Raw genomic sequence first — 21,629 nt, forward strand, 5'->3', positions numbered from 1 at the left:
CAGGATAAGAATGTTACAAGCGCATGTGGATGAAAAAACAATCACCTTTCCTGCTGTGGGCTTTCAGCCAGCCCCGACGCTGGCCAAACTCCCGTGCAGCTGTTCTGGTGGACGTCACAGCTGCCAGCAACAACACACGAGCTCCATATGTGTTGCAGGCTTCACAACCCGTGTCCGGTGTCAGGCTCTTTAGTTGCTACTTGGGACATTCCCATTGGGAACTCTATGCGAAGGATTCCAGGTTTAGAAGTCTTTTGACGTATATAATAATAATTATAATAATCCTTGCATTTGATATAGCACTTTATCACGACACTGTAAATTGAATTGACTGTATATTTTGTGGGCGAAAAGTGGCAGCCAATTGCGCACAGCAGTGTCCCACAAACAATCGTGGATTTGAAGTGACCGATTCATTTTTTTAAGAAATTATTATCCCTGGAAAAAAGCGCCAATCGACTAACAGCCAGGTTCCCACTTACTGCTAGGTAAACAGAAACGTGTAGAATAAGGAAAGGTCTCTCGCTTGCGAGGCAAGTGCTCTAACCACTGAGCTACAGGACTCCACAATATAGTGCCTTATCACATCTTCAAATCGTATCAAAGCGCTTCGCAGAATATACTGTAAAGTGGATTGACTGTACAGTTTGTGGGCAAAATGCAGCAGTCAATTGTGCACAGTAGTGCCCCGCAAAACAGTTGTGGATTGAGTGACCAAATTATTATTTTTTTTAAAAAGGGATTAGTTCATCCTCGTGACATGAAAGGCGCTATATAAATGTAATTTTTTTGTTAGTTATTACCCCCAGAAAAGCGATCCGTGAATCAACTAACAACCAGGTTCCTACTTATTGTTAGGTGAACAGAAGCGTGTGGAGTAAGGAAACTTGCCCAACGTTTCACCCTGCCCAGGAATCAAACCAAGGTCCTCTTGCTTGTGAGGTAAGTGCTCTAACCACTACGCTACAGGACTCCTTCCTGTGCTCGACATCTGACCCATTTTTGGTCACTCAATCCACGACTGTTTGTGGGACATTGCTATATGAAATTGGCTGCGTTTCGCCCACAAAATCCAGTCAATCCACTTTAAGGTACATTCTGTGAAGGGCTTTTAGATGTCTCAACAACATGATAAGGCGCTATGTCAAATGCAAGGATTATTATCTTAAAACATACCCGTTTACTGTGCCTTTACTCTGAGACATTATCTTATGTCAGTGTCCCACAAACAGTCATGGGACTGAGCAACCAAATTATTATTATATATACATATTATATATAGGAATGCAAGTTATTTCTGTTGTGATCTCATCCAAACTCCTAGCATGAATGGGTGACAATAATTCAAAAACGTACAATGATATGGTTCCAATTCATGAGAATTGAAAACGATTTAAAGCTTGTAACAACCTGTACTTAGCACCGAATTGAAAAGGAGGAATCTGCCATCTCTCTCCCCCGATGCTCATGCCTCACTGCTCCTCAGCTCACGCCTCACTCACTCACTCTTGTAGGATGCGGGAGAAACACTCTCTAGACCACTTCTCTGAAGCGAGCAAGCAATTCCCTGAGAGACGAGGTATGAGAAAGAAGAGAAGAATCTGTAAAGTTTGTGTGCTTCTGTGGTGAATGGATTCCAGGAAACGGGCCAAGAACCAAAAATGACAGATTGCCCCAAGCAATCAGCCTCTCTACCTGCTGGCTCTGTGATCCAGAGACACTGAATAGTTGAGACTGTTTGAACACTGGTTTAATTAGTAGCTGTAAATGGGTTCAGTGAGTTTGTGACTGCAGAGAGTTAACTCTTCCAACCCTGGAACTACCAACAACCTCTTTAGCACTTTTTTCATTGCTAGTTTGCTTCCAGAGACTCACATGGAGTACCGTGGCATACTGGTTAGTGTGCTTGCCTTGCAAGCGGGAAGATCCGGGTTCGATTCCCAGGTGGATTACTCTCCGGGGGTAATAATCTGTCCAATTTTTTTTGGAGGGATTATTGCCCCCGGAGAGCAATCCATCCGCCAATCAACTAACAACCGGGTTCCTACTTACTGCTAGGTAAACAGAGGCGTGTGGAGTAAGGAAACTTGCCTTAGGTTTTGCCCTGCCCGGGAATGTACCCATGCAGTTATTGTACACCGTTCAGTTTCTGCATTTGTGTATGAGCTACTGTAAATGTCCGAAAGACTTATGTGAGCATTTAGAATTTTTAGAAAAAAAATTAAAAAGAAATCTAGAAACTTCTTTCCTGCGCTAATTTGTACCTTGCACCATTGAGATTTGTACTTTGGATAACTAGTCAACTCTGATGAGTAGTCGTTTGAGGCATTTCCTGGGGGGCGTTGGGGGGGGGGGGGGGGGGGGGGGGAGAGATGCGTTATCAGAGTGGCACAGTATATCACAGACTTATACGCTATATAAACACACAGAGCAATGGAATACACCCATGTACGTACACACATTCATGCACGTGCCCACAGTAATGGAATACACGTGCACAGATAGAGCAATGAAACACAAATGTTCAGCGAGTAGCCACTCCAGCAACCGACCCGAATCCGACTACCAAATACAGTTTTGCTAAAATGGCAGAAAATGAAGCTGAAGGTCCTTCGTGGAAAAGATGGCAGTCACTGGACTGCCAGGATGGTGGAAGGCAAATTGGAAGGACCTCAGTCTTTTATCGTCTGGCACCTCCTATGTTCCTACGACCCTCTTCCTTTCGGCCTATGAATTGGACGTCAGGGTAAGGAGAGAAGCTGCCCACTGTCCCCACCCCACCCCCCCTCACCTTTTCAGCCAGCAGCTCACGGATCTTGCTGGCCTGCAGGCGGAAGCGGAAGAGCTGGGCCTCCAGCGTCACACAGCGCTTGTGCCAATTAACGCCGCTGCCGCTCTCCATCACCTCCTCCATGGTCCTCGCACACAGAGCCTCCGCCGTCCTTTCCAGCACCTGAAAGCAGAGCGATCACGTGTCACTATTGTGCTGAGGCTCTCGGGCGTGCAGCGATTGAGACGAAGACTTTACTTTGAAACAAAAAGTTGCATTTAGAATGGAAGCACAGCCCAGAGCTCTCTCTGACGGCTCGGCGAGCAAGTGCACTATTGGTGCCACATTGGTCAATTCCTGGTCTCTCCCGAGTCTCATGGTCTCACCCGAGATAACGTGGGCAAATACAAATCGGTGTCGACGTCCTCGTGTTAGACCAGTACATAAGGTCAGCAAGAGTACAAAATTTCACCCCTCAAATTATGCAGCCAATTCACTTACAGTATATTCTGTGAAGCGCTTTGAGGCGTCTCAAAGACATGATAAGGCGCTGTATGTATCAAATGCAAGGATTATTATTACTATCTGACCCAGCAACTCTTCCTTGAACGCATACACAGGGGGGAAATCTGCCGAGGGCTGGATTGGGCTCAGCTCAGTTACGTGTACTACTTAATGGAGGAGGATTTATAAACTGTAACTAGTTACAAGCTAGTTCCTATTTACCAGCCCCTATAAACTCCCTTATGTTTTTGAATAGTGCCATGGGATCCTTACTGCTCACCTGAGCAGGAAGACAGGATCTCAGTTTATCATCTCATGTGAAGGATGGCACTTCCGATCCAGCAGTGGATTATCAGGCTACTCCGTATGGGTTCCAAGTCCCAAAGTGGAGCTTGAATCCACAACTTTTTCAGACTCCGAGACGTGAGTGCTCCCACTGAGCCAGGCTGACACACAAGCCAAACTTCCACTAAATCAATGTCCTCAGTTCCTCAATATAATTGCTCTATATTTGCAACATTCTAGTCAAAATAGCCACCAATTTGCTGCTGTCAGAAGCACGGATTAAATGACTCACTTGGGATCCACTCCACGAGTGGAGGTTAAATCTCACGTAGTTTTGAGTTCAAAAGACTGGGTTTTTCCAACACTGCAATACAACTGTGCGTTCACAGAGCCATGTTAATTGAAATATTCAGCAGACAAAGGGTCCAGTGTCTTTCTGCATGATGGGCTCATTAAGGACAAGGTTTGGTAATCAAAAGGAATCTAGTGGAGATAGAGAGAGAAGGGGGAAGTGAATCTCAATGACAGAGACGAGAAGGTAATGCCGTCAGCAATCACAGGCCCGAGAGCAATGGGGACACCTTGCAATTATCCAGCGCTGTACATGTAAGGTGCCTCAAAGCACTTAACAGTGTCAGCGGGGATCCCTGATCAGGAAGAGAGAAATTTGAGCCCATAAACCAAAGGCACAGTCAAATAGGTAAGTTTTAAGATAATATTAATAAGAATCCCTGCATTTGAAATAGCATCTCATCACATCTTTGAGATGTTTCAAAGCATTTCACAGGATATACTGTAAAAGATCGGGGAAGAAGGTACAAGGTGAAGGAATTTAGGAGCGTAAGAGACCAGAGGCTCAGGGTTTGGTTTTTGAACCCCTTTTCCACAGACATAAGAGGGGCATGATTGGCAGGCACTACAAATGCAGGAAGTGACTTCTCTCACGAGTGTTTCAACGCTTAAAAATGCCCACGTGGGGGGTCACGGCTGACTGACCTGGCCAGCTTCCTGTGTGCTGCACGTGCAGGAAATCGGCCAGTCATAAGCTGGGAGGAACCGGAAGGGCCCAAAAGACTCAAGAAGGTTGAGAAAAACTGCTCGATATGCCAGTCTGTACTAGCGCTCAATCCAGCTCATTCCCCAATGCACCTGCTTAGAAAAGTCAAACCAAGATAGGGTGAGAGGCAGTATTGGGCGCTGGACAGGTTCTTGTGAATTTCTGCCAATCTGGGCTGATCCCTTGTGTTACCACAACAGACCAAGCACCATTGCAATCTATCCTGTCCTGCATAAGTAACAACCACAAGATCATTTCCTCCTCATTTTTCTCTTCTCCCAATGGCATTGATAAATACCTGTAAAGGCTCCATGTATCCATTACCCCTAACCTTACCAGGCTGTCAGTGGATTGATTTCAAGACATTCATCCTAACCTTCAAATCTCTTGCGAATCTTGCCCTTCCCACCTCAGTGATCTTGTTGATTAACTCTTGATTGCTCTTCTGCACTCAACCCCCCCTAAAATTAAAAAATATTTTTTGTTTCACTCACAAATTATAGCCAATTCACATTACAGTATGTTCTCCAAAACTCTTTGATACATCTCAACGACGTAATAAGGTGCGATATCAAATGCAAGGTTTATTATTACAATTATTATCCTCACTGCCTCAGCCTCACCCTCATGGCTGACCGTGTTCTCTCCTCAAATCCTTTCACCTTCTTTCCCGGCTTTCAAAACCCTCTTAAAAAAANTCTCTCTGACCGTGTTGTTTGGTCAACATTCTCAAATTTCCCTTCCTTTGCTGCCTGCTCGGTGATCCTCAACGTCTTTGAAAAGCACTTTGAGATGTTCATCCAGCATGAAAGGTCAGAGGATCTGACCTGTAGATGTGAAACTAAAGAGGAAATCAGCAGGTTATTGACCATGGGAAAGCGAATCCAATCCACTTTCCAGCAACTTGATCACTTGATCCGCAATAAGAAAACCTTGGCTGCTTGTTCCTCTCCCAAGTCCAGGGAAGATAATAATACGGTAATAATAATAATCCTTGCATCTGATATAGCACCTTATCATGTCGTTGAGACGACTCAAAGCGCTTCACATTGTGAAGTGGATTGACTGTGTATTTGTGGGCGAAATACGGTAGCCAACAGCGCATAGCAGTGTCCCACAGTCATGGATTCAGTGACCAAATATTTTCGGGGGTGGGGAATTATTACCCCCGGAAAGCGATCCACCAATCAACTAATAACCGGATTCCAACTTACTTCTATCTAAACAGAGGCGTGTGGAGTAAAGAAACGTGCCTAGGTTTTCGTGCCATCCAGGAAAAAAAAGATGAATTTAATTGTAGCCCTTCTTTCAACTCCTGCCCCACCCAAGACAAGAAACCAGCCCCGGATATTTCCTGGTCTGCACGATTCAGTTCCACACCAGGAGATGCTGTTGCCCACTAGAGCGACCAGAAAACGGGCAAATATTTTAGGTTATGCCTAAAACTGAAGTATATAATAAAAAATGCGCCGTTGTGAAATAATTAACTGGTCCAGGTTATCCAGACAGTGCTTAAAGGCCAGGATACTGAACTCATTTAAGCAACTGCTCGAGTTGTAAAGGGAGGTGGGTAGGGTGGGTAATTGTTGACGGATTAAATCAAATTGCCCGAACCTTTTTTGTGAAATCCCAATGTAAGAACGGGTGTGTGCAGTGGCGGGTGAGTAAAAGTGAGGAGCCTGGTCTTAAGAAAGTTATTCCTGAATGAGTTTGTAACAACTGTTTCACTTTTTATTGCACAGACTGATGGCAGAGCCAGTTTGTTTCCTAATTGAGAAGGCTAGGTCAAGGGTCAACACCCATACTGCGGGAGACCACCAAGGTTGTAAAAGAACAGGACAGAAACCGAAGAGCTTGTTAGGTGACGACATGGGTCAAAAGCCGAGCCTTGAAATCCTGCAAATCGTAGGCGGAAGGGAAGACTGAGGGAGGGAAGTCTCGAGGTCCTGGGGGGGTTGGGGGGAAGATTTAAGAGTAGGAGATGGCGAAATAGTCTCAATTTCATAGGGAGATGCGGTGAGCAGGATGATGCCTTGTAATTGAAGCGAGGGAGGAATGTTGAGAGGAGCAAATGAGAGAACAGAAAAGGATGCCCTGTGGAGGAGAGTGTGAGCAAAGATCACAGACTAAATAATATGATAAAAATAGTTCTTGCATATGATATATAGCGCCTTATCATGTCATTGAGACGTCAGCACAGAATATATTGTAAAGTGAATTGACTGTATTTTGTGGGCAAAATTGCCAAATGTGGGCAAAAAAAGTCAATTGCTCCCAACAGTTGTGGATTGAATATTTTTTTGAGGGATTATTACCCCAGAAAAGCAATCAACTAACAACCAGGTTCCTACTTCACTGCCGGGAAAAAGTGAAAGGATTAAAAAAGAGGGGCGAGAATAGGTATGAGGTGGAAAGAAGAGAAATGTGGTGTAACATCAGATTCCTCAAGTACTGAATACAAATGAATCCATGTATTAAAGACAGAGAGCCCTGCCCTTCCCCTGCCCATCTTTCAAATATTTTGTGCTGATTTCCACTTGTCAAGTAATAGGAGTGAAGGACGAGACTGACAGTCAGGGGACTTGCTTCTGTTTTTCCTCACAGTTCCACCACTGTTATCTGTCAAGTGGAGATCACACACGACAATATGACAACATCAACGGCCGAGCACGTACTGAACATTACCAGGTCAATTCGCTCTGACCTCAGGATTTTTCCCAAGCAAGTCAAGCCTCCGTATGACGAAGCAATTGCAGATCTGACATGTTTTTTGGTCAGCCGGGAGTTTGACACACACAGATCACCACCAGTACGCCTCATAGCCTCTGAACCAAACTCCCGGTGTTCCACGAACATCTGCTTTCTGATGCATACGCTCTCTCCAAAGGGGTGCATCATGCCTACCTAATTCCAGGGAGTTTAGGGACAGGTTAGCAAGAGGAGCTTGGAGACTTGGGTTAACTTGGGAACCCCAGAGTTGTGCTCTGCTGGAGATTAACCAGCTAAACCCACACAATTTGCTATCATGAATATTATAAACATTGGCAAGTGACAACTCAGAGCTGAGCAGTTCCAGAGCCGGGGGGGGGGGGGGTGGGGGGGTGGGGGGGGGGGAATAGCCATTTTAATGATGAGGGACTATATCAAATGCAAGGATTATTATTATTTTACAATGCGGGCTTGTCTCCAGAGACGCACTCATCGCAGAGTTGATGAAAAGTCAGGTTCTGTGACAGGGATTGAATTAGATGGTGTGTTCACAGAATGCTGGTAAGCTGCTCAGCGGAGACATTATACAGCGTCCGTGCCAGCAGGTCATCGACATTTTAATTATGAATCAGTGAGACTCAGGTGGAAAAGAGTATTGGGTTCTTTGTGAAGCTTATTGTTAATGAATGGAAACAGCTGATGAGACAGGATCAGAGAACAGCATCTTCCTGCAAGATTGGGGAGTCAAACAGAAAGAGAGCCACATACAAAAAAAAGTCTGTGAGAGAGAGCTGCAGAGAGACATCGAGAGTTTGTGTGTTTGTGTATGTGAGAGCGCGAGAGAGAGAGAGAGAGAGAGAGAGACGGTCCTGAGACACAAAGAGAGAAAGACAGAGGGAGACAAAAAGAGACAAAGACAGCGAGAGACAAACACAGAAAGCCACAGGCAGGCAGAGAGAGACATGGTGAGAGAGAACACACAGACTAAGATTGAGAGAGACACGACTTATATTCGTGTAACACTTTCCATGTAAAAGAAACCTCTCAAAGCAATTAAAAAATGAATACTTAGAAATAAAGTGAATGTTATTAAGGTAAATACGGGAGCTAGTTTGGATCAGCAACATTCCACAAACAACACAGTGGGTAGCGGTTCTTTGAGGAAGTGTGTTTCATATTCTCATGAATCTTTGCAATAGAGGGATAATTTTTCAGGACTTCCCTTTTGATCTTATTTTAAAGTTACATCCTCTGTATTCCTCAAATGGAGTGAAGAGTTCTTCCCCATTACACTGTCAGAGCCCGGGCTGATTTTCACACTCAGTTATGCCATAGAAATAAATCAAATTGGTTCCCATTTGAATTTGGTTGTTGGCCAAGTAGATAAGAGTCTATAATTGGACTTGAATATTGTAGCGTATTGGTTAAAGCATTTGCTTCGCAAACGCGAGGATTTGGTTCGATTCCCGGGCGGGGAGAAACCTTAGGCAAGTTTCCTTACTCCACACGCCTCTGTTTATCTAACAGTAAGTATGAACTCGGTTGTTAGTTGATTGGCAGATTGCTTTCTGGAGATAATAATCCCTCCGGAAAAAATAATAAATGAATAATTTGGTCACTCAACCCACGGCTGTTTGTAGGACACTGCTGCGTGCAATTAATTGGCTGCTGTGTTTCGCAAACAAAATATAAACTGGATTCACTTTACAATATATTCTGTGAAGCGCTTTGAGAGGTCTGAACGATGTGATAAGGCGCTATATCAAATGCACGATTATTATTATGATGTGGAGGTCTGGTGCATATTGTCAGGTTTCGATATTGAATGAATCTCAGATTCTACTTTGCCATCTGATCAAGCTTCGTTGCCCATGTGTTGAGCTGCAAATTCTGTTTATATTTCCGAATATTTCCTTAGCAACTACCAGCTAACACAAAAAAAATTAATGTCCCAATCTTTGCCCACATCATCTTTCAAAACACTTCTTACTATCTTGGGATCACCTCCTGCTGATAAACAGGGGCTTGGAAGGCCTCAGTGATCAGCCTCCTGAGATACTGTGCCTCAAATGACAGACAGAGAAGTTCTCTGGCATCTGAACTGATCAGTTTGAATTAGGAACCTGACTCCGAAGCAAATGAATGAGAATTAAATCTATTTTTGCTTTTGAATTTGCACCTCATCACGTCGTTGCAAGCCTTCAAAGGGTTTCGCAGGATTTATTGTGGAGTGTAAATGAAGACAAAAAACTTAAATGCAACCACGTCAGCTTGCTGACCTCCTGAGAGTACAAACAGCAGGCAACTCGTAGCAACGCTTCAACTTCGTGAATGTTGGGCCAGGTTGTAAATAAACAAGGCACGAGGCAAACTCCCGGGCACAATGGTGCGAAATAATGCTTTAGATCCCGAGTAAATCACCAGCAACGATTGTAGTTGAAATATTTCAACCAAGAGTTAAGATATCGGGCTTAAACGTACAATCTTGCAACACTAAAACTACAACATCCGTCAATTTCCATCCCTTCCCCCCCACCCCCCCATCCTCTCCGTGGTAATGTGTCCTATGGCCGTAACAAACGTCCAGCACCTCAACTGTGTAGCCTTCCTTATATAATCCTTGCATTCGATAGAGCACCCACAAATATACAGTCAATTCACTTTACAGTCTATTCTGTGAAGCGCTTTGAGATGTCGAGAAGACGTGAAAAGCGCTATTTCAAATGCAAGGATTATTATTATTATCACGTCGTCGAGACGTCTCAAAGTGCTTCACAGAATAGACTGTAAAGTGAATTGACTGTATATTTGTGGGTGCTCTATCGAATGCAAGGATTATATAAGGAAGGCTACACAGTTCACGGTGTATTTTGTGGGCAAAACGCAGCAAACATTTGTGCACAGCAGTGTCCACACAAACTTGTCATGGATTGAGTGACCCGATTTTTTTGGGGAGTGATTAGGAACACCAGCCAGCAAAATAAAAGTGGTCACTCAATCCACGGCTGTTTGAGGGTCAATTGCCGTGTGCAATTGGCTGCTGCGTTTTGCCCACAAAATATAGTCAGTCCACTTTACAATATATTCTGTGAAGCGCTTTGAGACGTCTCAACGACATGATACGGTGCTACATCAAATGCAACGATTATTGTTGTTATTATTATTAACATGGACAACCCTTTTTCTGGTCTATACGGCTCAGTTTCACACCAAGGCAGTGCGATTAGCTACTAAACCATCTGGGAAGCTGATCAACCATATTAATGCATAATGCTGCAAATACTAAGTCTGCAAAGCATCAACACTAGCACAGTGTGAAGCAAATCACGTTCGCTAGGATCATTGCCCAGGCAATAAATCCCCCAGAATATCAACCAACCTGATGAATAGCACCTTAATGCTCTGAACAGGCAGGGATTTTTTTTGCTGTAAAGCAGCAAGACTGTGGGTCGTGACATAATTCCACTTTGCCAACATACGGGGGAGGGAGGGAGGGTGGGTGGGGGGTTTGTTTTGTGGAAACAGTCCTCTTTAAAGTACTGTAGTGGGAAGCCGAGTTAAAAGCAGAAAAGAATTCACACACATGGTGGAACAGACACATTCACCTCCGAGCAACCAGTTAACCACCCACCCACTGCTCCCAGCTCTAACCTCTGCTTCCCTTTGATCCTAGTTCCTAATTACTTCACCACATCCCCCCACCCCTCTTCAGTAACTAGTTTTGCCCACAAAATATTGTCAATTCACTTTACAGTATATTCTGTCCAGCACTTTGGGACGTCTTGGAAACACGATAAGGCGCTATATCAAATGCAAGGATTATTATTATTAATACGATTACAGTGACTAAAAAGTTCAGCCTGGGAGCATCAAACTAACTTGTCAATGAACAGACATCAGCCAACATAAACCTGGAATATTTCACAGGCTCCAGAACATTTTTTTTCCTTTGATGGTGATAATTCAGTTCATTTTACAGTATATTCCATGAAGTGCTTTGAGACGTCTTGAAGGCGCTATATCAAATGCAAGGATTATTATTATTATTATTATTATAGCAACGTCCTGACCGGAGATGTTCATATCTTGTCCATGTCATGCTCAGAAAGCAAGAAAAATAGCATTTAATAATAATAATCCTCACATTTGATACAGTGCCTTATCACGTCAATAACAACTTGCATTTACGTGGCATCCAGGAGTGCTTCATTGAGACGTCTCAAAGCGCTTCACAGAATATACTGTAGTGTAGTGACTGTGTATTCCTCGCTCCCAGCCACACACGTGGGCTCCTGTCCTGCCAGTCAGCTCCACAGTGGACAGAAACCACCAGGAACATTGAGCAGCTTTAGTTACAACGGTTGTGAACCAACCACCTGAAATTGCACAGACTTAAAAGCGTAACTTCAAACACGCACACATACACATTGCACGTTATAACAGGTTTATAACAGCTTCAAACATTGCATGGGTATTTTTTTTTGCACAGATGGGGACATCCCTGACATCCAAACACATCTGATCCAGGTTTTGATAGAAGGCAGCAAGCCAGAGAGTGAGTAACTCAGGAGCTCACGATGTGTTTGCACTCACTGCTATCCATGTGTGTGTGTGTGTGTGTGTTGACTGCACACTCAAGGAGCAATGCAAACCACTGTACCTGTTTTCTGGCTGAGAGCTGCCTCGCTTTTTCTGGGCTGAGCTGGGGTGAGCTGATCAGTGACATCCAAACTGCATTGCCTGTGTGCCAAGGCTCCCCTCTCCTCTCCTGCCTGGACAGTTTGCAGACTGTGCAGCTTTCTGCAGGCAGCACTTCCACATTCCCTGCTTCCCACAGGCTGGAGAGCTGGCATCACATTACAAACCCAGCCCCCTAACACCAGCAACGGAAATTACATCACCCAGCTCCCCAGCACTGGGTGCAAAATAATAGTTAATAACATGTGAGATTTAGCTAATGTAAATGAATGCACCCACATTGGCTTTCTCTACCTCACTGCATTGGTCGGTGTTTGCTCAAGTTTCTCTTAAAGGGGCGAACCGTTTAATTATCATTGCACTGAGCGGGCGCAATTCCAACGCTTCAAACTGCTCTAATTGCCAATCACCTTCAGACAGTCCAGCCGTGAAGATGTCACTGGTGCATGCAGAGGACATTTGCAGTCAATCCACTTTATAGTATACTCTGTGACGCGCTTTGAGACGTCTCAATGACTTGATAAGGCAAATGCAAGGATTATTATTATATCTGGGGGTAGAGTTGAGGCACATTTATGAAGCCTTAGAGCTTTACTTCCTATTGAACCTATGGTATAACTGACTTCACAGTCCTGATGAGACAATATAGAGGGAGCTTTATGCTCCAGCTAACTTGTTTCACCCCTGACTTAGGAGCATTGTACGGTGCAATGTAGTGGGAGCTTTACTTAGTGTTTAATCGATGTACGTTGACCTGACATTGTTTGAATTGAAGTTAAAATGGAGACAATATGTTCCTTTTCCCAGCAAAAATATTATAACTTCAAGAGCACAACATTCCCAAGCAAATCTTCAATGTTAGAAACAAATCTGTGCACATTGAGATATTCATTAACTAATCTATGTCCTTCTTCAAAATTTAACACCCTGATAAGGACATAAAATGGTAGATGGGAGAACATGGAGCAACCGGGGATGGATACCAGGCAGAGGCATGGGAATTCTGTCCTATCATAGTGATTCAGGAAGAATCCTTTGCTGTGGCTACTTAAATCCAACCATCCCTACACTGAGATTGGTATACTCAACAAACAAAGTCGTTTGGCTGGTTTTAAATGTAACTAATTGTCATGTAGCTGTCCTCAGTTCCAATATTTCTGTGGAGGAACCGAGAATAGGCCTTGAGCAGGAATGGCCTTATGTGGAAATGTTTGTTCTCAGAGCTGGGGCTTTAGGCGAAGGAGATATTTTCGGGACTGTGTGTTTTGTCATCCAAAAGCCTGTAGTTTTCTTGTTATAGCTAATTTGCCACAGGGCCAATTTTGGCATCAAAGGACAGTGGAACTCAAAGCCTCCCCACAGTAAAGACATTACACGGAGAGATCTGGGCAATATTTCTACTTACCGCTTTAGAAGAAACATCTGGGTTGAAACATGAAGATGGAGAAGAAATCTCCCCACCCAGTATTCAGTGGTAAGTTCACCACCCAATGAGATACAGAAAGAATCGTACAGATGCCTGGTCTGAGTCGAATTATCTGAAGTGGGGCAGTATTACAATGCAGCATTTGTTATAGTGTAAATCATATAAAATCCAACTTATACATAACCTTACATAAGTCATACATGATACGACTTTGCGTAAGTCATATTCAATGTATGGTCCCAACTGTTTACTGTATTACAAACTGTCCTCAGTCTCTCTGGATGAGAGTAAATGAAAGACAGGGTTCCAGCTGCTCAGTGTGCTGGAACGTTCCCACCTGAGGGATGTTGGTTGGATAGGATCAAGATCGACCTCAAAGCAGGTCTTATATGAACCTACAAACACACACGCACACTAAACACATACTAAAATAACACCCACACTCACACACCAAAATAACACGGTCAAAGAGGAGGGTCTTGAGACATGTCTTGAAGGAGACAAGCGAGGGGGCGAGGTGAAGGGACTGTGGGACGGAGTTCTTAAGGGTGGGGGCACAGCGGCTGAAGGCCCAAACACCAAGGTGGGGCAAGGAGGGGGCGCGGGGGAGGACATGGAGCAGGCTGGAGTCTGTTGAGCGGACAGGGAGACAACAGAAAATAAACCACATTTGTAAAAATCTTCATCAGAAAACAAGGTCTTCCTTTGAAGAACATGGAGAATGTTTCAAAGAACAAATAGCAAGGGCTTTGTTTTTTTTGCTGTGTGGGTATGTTCCAGTGCCTACTGGATATTGTACGCAGCCCCCACTGCTCTGAGACCCTGTCAAACACTGACCTGCCTGCCTTGCCTGCCTGCTGCTTTCAAACCTCCCTTTATAATCAAGACTGCTTGGTCCCCAAGCGCAACTTTCACAATAATAGTAAAATCCAAAGGAGTCAAACGGTAATGTAATGCACCGGGAGAGTAATTATTGTGGCTGCACAATAGTGGGCTTTCAGACCTACTCGCAGGCTTTTGTCAGACGAATCTGAAAGTGCCGGATTATTTGCGGCCGAACAATGCATGCTTTTTTCCAGCAAATTTCAAAAGCTCGGAGTCGTTATCAAGCAGGATTTTATGAAGAAAATGAAAGGGTGAAAGCAGGGAGAGCTGGATGGGATTACTCACAACCTATTGGATGGGAAGCAGCCTGACCACTCCGGGTGAGGTCAGGAGAAATTAATGAGGCTGGAGTCAATAGTTGCACAATGCCTCAGTTTGACAGCAGACTCAAAGCTCCTGCTAATGATTCTTTTTACTTCGGTGACTAACATTTCAATTGATGCCATATTGTACCAGGCCAGATCAGGGCGCATATATTTTACACACAGTGTTGACTGTACAACAATGACAGTATTGAACGTTCAAACAGGCAAAATATTATTCAGCTCGGGGTAAGATATGAAGATATGGCCTTCATGGCACGTGAACCAATATTAACTAGGCTAATTTCTTAGTGAATCAAAATTAAGGAGAATTTAAGTCGGCTATTTTTTTTCCCCCTTTGAAATCCAGACGAGGACCAAGTTTTATGCAGGGCCTCACAGGATTGAGGAGTACAGCACAAGATTGCATAAATGAAGGTACAGTGTTTTGATGCCTGCAGAAGAAGGGACCTTCAGGGAGGTGAGGAGTTCCACAGTTTTGAGATCATGAGAAAGAATGAGTTAAACGAGTTAAGAGATGGTGCTGTGAAACCAGAGAGCTAATATGGGTGTGAGGTGCACTGTCAACATGAGTTTAGTGAAGTTGTTTTTACACAGAAATTCAATGAGATTGTCATGAATCAGGTGAAACATCGCGACCGCGTGACTTCACAAGATCCCAGGATTGATCGGAATAAGAAGGCCCTTCGACCCGTTTGATCTCACCTCCACAGTAGACCCATCCTGTCATCCTCCCAACTGATTTTAAATGGCACAAGTCCTGACGTCAACCATCCTTTGCCGGTAACGTGTTCCAGTTGTTAATTACCCTCTGGGTGAAGAAATACTTCCTGGTGAATGTCCTGAAATTACCTTCTGCAACTTGAAACCCTCTTGTTCTCTACTGGAGCATTCTAAAGTTCTAGATTTACTTTTCCAATCCCATTTAAAATGTTATGCACCTCTGCATCATCTTCTTTCAAGACTGAAGATCCTTAGCTTGTCTAATCATTGCTCGTAGTTTATTTCTCTGACATTAGGTGGTTCATCCAACAACAACTTGTATTTATATAGCACCCTTTTCACAGGGTAGCGACCCGAGCGCTTAAATCCTTGCTGCTCTTCTCTGCAGTGCCACAAGGGGCAGCCTCCTTAGTCACCCTGAGGTGTTCAGACTGTGTGAATTGCTCTCGTATCACTGTGGTGAAAATAACGTCCATCTCTCCTGGCTTGTCTCAACCACAACAACAACAAATGACATTTGTACAGTGCCTTTCACGTCAGGAGGACGTCCCAAAGACATCCCTCTCCTCTGTCCCGCAAAGTTGTGTCAGCCTCACATTCATGAACACAGTGCCCTTTTTTTTAAAAAAAAGCATAAATTCAGGGAAAAAAACTGGCACAATCCAGGATTGTGCTGTACTTTGTAATAACTTATCCTTCATAATCCTTTTGTATGACCTCCAACAGTCGTGTTGTGTGACTGCATCGCTATCTCTTACGTAAGTGTTCAATGCTTTTTCTTCCCCTAATCATTTCAATGTCAGAGCCTTGCTCAGGTCCTGGAATCTTTTCCAAAATATCTTCGCTTTATTTAGGAGATATTCTGCTGCGTCTTGACTTTTGTCTCTACCAAGCTGCCTACAAAACAAAAGCCAGGGCGATGGAGCTGACGGCAACAGCCCAACAGACACTGGCTTTATGTTCTATGGTGGTTCTTAAGTAGTGTCACTTGTAAAGTTTTATTGCTCGTTGCCTATGTGCCCAGGGTCAGGAGATCACACAAAGTGTTAGAATACTCCAGGATTAAGAGCCTTATCCTCGAGTATAAAAATATATGATTCATATCTTAAAGTCTCAAAGAAAACGTATACAAGCATTTTACTTAAACTATATATTATTGTCTGGCATCGATTGGAGCCACTATCCTTGAGCAGCCTCTGAAGTCTGGCCTTTCCTTCCAACATCCTCTGCCACCTGTTGCTGGTGGCCCAGACTGAGTGATGAAGCATATGTTTTCACATCAGAAGGATTGGGTTCAAGCTTGACGCTCCAGTGCAATGCTAGGGGAGCACTACATTGTCAGAGGTGACCTCCTTCGGATAAGACGTTAAACCCAAGTCCCGTTTGCCTGTTTAGGGCGATGTTACAGATCCATTGTATTATTTGGAAAGAGAAATGAAGTTTCTCCTGGTATCCTGGCCAACAATCCTTCAAATAAAATTGGTCACTCACTCTATGGCTGTTTGTGGGACATTGCTGTGCACAACTGGATGCTACGTTTCGCCCACAAAAATACAGTCAATCCACTTTACTGTATATCCTGAAGTGCTTTGACATATCTCAACAGATTGATAAGGCGCTCTATTAAATGCAAGGATTATTATTATTATATCAACCATCCCTAATTCAGATTATCAACTCAGTGGCAATAACAACTTGCACTTAAGAATTTTTTCATGCAGGATGAACATTTCTTTCTGAGTTAGGCACAACTCTCAACAATACTGCGCCAGGCTCAATCCACTTGCAGCCTTCCCACTCATTCTGTTCCAATGCTGCAGGTCAATTTCCTTTACGAATTTCCTTGACGAACAATGGAGTGTGCTAGAAGTTAAAGAGTTAAATGCCAGTCTCTGTTCCAGCTCTGCCTGTGAATTTGCCAGCCTTTGAGATAAGCCTGGAGACAACGGGACCCTGGCTTGAATCAGCTCCGCATTTCACTGCACTGCGCCGGGGGTAAACACAATGGGACCCTGTGTAAGATAGAGCAATAACACCAGAGTCAGCGCTGAAGGTTAGCACGTTTGTGTATCATGCCTGAAGAACTAACACACAGAGGAGCCTTTGAGAACATTCGGTTTGAGGGAACTCTACGCCAGCTTCATTCTAATGAAGTTCTCATGGGAGAAACTGCTTCACTTCCCTGGAATTTAGGAAAGGGCTCGATTCGGAAAAGTAATGCTCAGCCCCGACTGACTGTGCCGTTATCTCTGACAGCTTCTTCATCTGTCTGTGCTTTTTGTTTCTTTTTACCACTGAGAAATGGAAGCAGATGTTCTCAGTTCTCAAGTGCAGAAAGTCCTCAAAATCCCAAACCTGTGAACGCACTGCCTCCCTCGAGATCGAGATTCGTTCATGTCCTAACCCGTTTATTTTTCTAAACTGAAGCAAAAAGGATCTGAGGGGTTTACAACAACAATTTGGATTTATATAGAGTCCTTCACGGGCATTACCAAGGGATGACAGTAAATTACCAGCAAGTTTCGTAATAATACAGATACTGGCAACCTTGGACTCAAAGCACTGAATGGAATATGGCACTAAAATGGTAATCTCGGGAAAATGCTTCATGAATGCAGAACACCCATGAAGCGGAACAATAGATGTGATAAAGCAGCGAGAGCTTTACTCTGTATCTAACCCATGTTGTACCTGACCTGGGAGTGCTGGACAGAACACTCGGGCTATCATTGTGGTAGACAGAGTGCAAGACTGGTGTGTGTCCTGTGCCGATGATATTAGTGTCGGTGTGAAGCCTCCTGATGCGGGCTGTTGCGGGACATGTGTTTAGGTGTCGGTCTGATTCAGTTGGGTAGCGCTCCCGCCTTTGAGTTATTATGGAATACATAGGACATTGGCCACTCAAGTGCAATGCTGGCAGAGCATAGTCGGATGTAACGTCCTTCAGTTGAGATTTAAAACGAGATTCCATCTGCCTGTTCAGGTGCACGTTAAAGATCCCACGGCATTATTCGAAAAGAAAAGGAAGTTTCTCCTGATGTCCTGGCCAACAATCACCGAGATGAAAATTTGTGGGGCATTGCTGTGCACAAATTGGTCGCCTCGTTTGCCTACATACAACATGATAACAAATGCTTTTGAGATGGTCCAACGATGTGATGATGTCTTATTAAATAAGTTCTCTCTACAGTGTCCTAAAGATAACACAGCCATAAAGGAGCATTTCCTGGTGTACCCTGCCCATACCAGTCACCCGTCATTATGATTCTCATTCAGTAACAGCAGCTTGCAAAAATAACGAGCCTTTTGAATAGTGTCAGAGGAACTTTAACATCTATCTAAAGAAGCAGATAGACCTTAGTTTAATATCTCATCCGAAGAAAGGCACTTCTGGTGGAAAGACGCTAAGTAATAATAATAATCCTTGCATTTGATGGAGCGCCTTATCACAATGTTGAGACATCTCTAAAGCGCCTTCACAGAATATATTGTGAAGTGGATTGACTGTATATTTTGTGGGCGATGCATGGCAGCCAAATGCGCACAGCAATGTCCCACAAACAGTCATGGATTGAGTGAAATCAAATGCAAGGTTTATTATTATTATTAATATTATTATTATCATTATTATAATGTGGGAGTACAGCCTCCAATCAGGGCTTGTGTGGTCCCTGTACCTTGTACCCATATGTTTATTCATTGATCGCTAAACAGAGTTCATAAACAAGCTTTACAGAATTACTTCCTCTTCTCGGGTTTAAATCAGGAGAACAAAAACACTTTTAACACTGAACCAAAGGAGTCAGACACTCGAGCTTGTGGTTAAAATCCAAACTGTTGGTGACAAGCAGTGCTGTGCGAAGAGTACTGTCTGAGCACGTGGGATCTGACTGTGTAACCGCTGTCCCTGGACTGCTTCAACCTGAGTGCACACAGGCTGTCAGAGGACATGCTTGTGACATCGCGCCCCCTCAGTTGGGAGAGCAGCTCTGATGAATCTGCCTGCAAACTCAGGTTATTGAGCTGTTATCTGACCTCAAGCTGCTAGGTCAGCCACAGTGCACAATAACATCACTGCTTGCTGTGTGCTGCAGGGAGAGAAGCTCTTAGCGGCAGCGCCTGCATTAACTATTTCTTTGTCAGTTTACACTAAATATGCCCCTTGGATGACTGTAACTCTCGGTGCTAGGTACATTGCATAGAATGCTTTGCCCACAAAATATACAGTCAATTCACTTGACAGTATGTTCTGTGAAGCGCTTTGAGACGTCTCGAACACACGGCGTTATATCAAATGCAAGGACTGTTATTGTTATAGTCTACATTGAGACACTTAATGACTCACCAACAACAGGAAAGAGACTGTTAAGGTCCAACTATCAATTTCAATCCTTTCAGAGTTTTGAACGCCTGTGTCAGGTCCCCTCTCAACTGTCTCATCTCCACAGAGAAAAGTTCAGTTTAAATCCTCAGTTTAATAACTCATCCGAAAGACAGCAACACTCTCTCAGCACTGCATTGGGGGTGCATATGGGTTCCAATTTGGAGGCAAGAGTGCTACCTACTGAGCCAGGCTGACCATTCAATCTTTCTTGAAAGCTGTATCCACTCATTCCTGGTAACATCCTCATAAATCTACATTGCAGTCTCTCCAACACTATAATATTCTTCCTGTAGTATGGTGCCCAGAACAGCACACAGTACTTTAAATCTGTTCCCACCAAGGTTTTTGAATTAATCTAACAAAACGTCCCTACTTTTGTACTCTATTCCTCTGGACATAAAGTCAAGGTTTGCATTCTTTGTGGTCTTGTCCACATACATTCAATCTTGTGAATGTGAATCCCCATCTTAGGTTGCTGTTATCCAACATAGTTGGCTTAAGAGACATTAAGAAACAAGAGTTATTGGCTTCCCACCATCACATTTCTCTCTGTTAAATTTCTCTGCCGCCACTCCACCATTTGACAGTAATTACTGTAAGTGCTTTGAGATGTTTCTGTATGATAAGGTACTATAAAAATGCAAGTTCTTTCTAGACCAAAGAGGCATACAAGGATTCAGTGCAAACCTTACTTCAAGAGCCACTGATAACTTCATCACAGAAGGTCACAGCTCAGACACTCCCACATTTGCTACCATTGACACACTGACAATAAACAGGAACCCAGGTTGCTGGCCTTCAGAAGAATGAAACAGTTTTTAAAGCTCAGAATGGAGGCAGCAGCTTATCAAATGCTCGAGATAACCTCGGTCAATATACTTAGTCACCTGAGGTCCTGGTGTCCTTCACTGGGAGCCAGGACAGAACGCCCAATCATCACAAAATAGGAAAAGATGGGATCTGAAGACACGACTTGTTTAAACAAGCAACAAATCTCGGTGTTGGTTTCCCCTGTCAGTATGGATTCTGTTCCAAGTGCAGCTAACACTACATCATCAACAAACTAGTGGAAGCTGGAACTCTTTAGCAGAAGCTCTTGTTGAGACAGAGTCCACTAATTCTTTTAAAAGGGGAGGATCGACCTCAGCTGTGAAGCCTATCATATTGTACGGTTTAATAGGTTGCTTGTCCTCACCATCTATGCTCACATATGAAGAATAGCTGCTAAAATGAAGTACCCAAAGGCAGCCATGGTACTGTACCTCGGTGCCAACTGGATTACTGCCAACATCATGTGGAGTCCCGTAGGGTAGTGGTTGGAGCACTCGCCTCGCAAACGAGAGGACCCGGGTTCGATTCCCGGGCAGGGTGAAACATTAGGCAAGTTTCCTTACTGCACCGCCTCTGTTTACCTAGCAGTAAGTAGAAACCTGGTTGTTAGTCGATTAGCGCATCGCTTTTCAGGGGTAATAACCTGTCAAAAAAAATTATTTTGGCTACTCAATCCATGACTGTTTGTGGGATACCGCTGTGCGTAATTGGCTGCCGCGTTTTGCCCACAAATTATAGTCACAATATATTCTATGAAGCGCTTTCAGATGTCTCAATGACATGCTTAGGCGCTATATCAAATACAAGGTTGTTCTAACCATCTATTTCTAGAATTTCTCAATTGATTTTTCGTCTATAACCTTCTGAGACAATGAGTTCCAAACATTAGCACTCACTGTAAGAGGAAATTCATCCTTGCCTCAATTAGCCCTAATTTGAAGGTCATTACCTCTAAAATTGGTCATCAGGTCCTCTTTATTTGTTGAATTTCTTTATCATCCTGAACATCTCAATCACATCAACCCTCATCCACC

The 21,629-nt window shown here is 43.7% G+C and overlaps 1 protein-coding gene across 1 annotated transcript in view; it reads right to left on the reverse strand.

The window, feature by feature from the left end:
- The window catches only part of plekhh1 (pleckstrin homology domain containing, family H (with MyTH4 domain) member 1), a 177,475-nt gene that overhangs the window by 53,864 nt on the left and 101,982 nt on the right, over positions 1–21,629 (reverse strand). Inside the window, exon 3 of the mRNA XM_007907069.2 lies at positions 2,792–2,953. Within this exon, the coding sequence (XP_007905260.2) occupies positions 2,792–2,953 (162 nt within the window). The remainder of the gene's footprint in view (positions 1–2,791; positions 2,954–21,629) is intronic.

Source organism: Callorhinchus milii, unplaced genomic scaffold (genome assembly GCF_018977255.1).
Source record: "Callorhinchus milii isolate IMCB2004 unplaced genomic scaffold, IMCB_Cmil_1.0 Scaffold9, whole genome shotgun sequence".
Lineage (NCBI taxonomy): Eukaryota > Metazoa > Chordata > Chondrichthyes > Chimaeriformes > Callorhinchidae > Callorhinchus > Callorhinchus milii.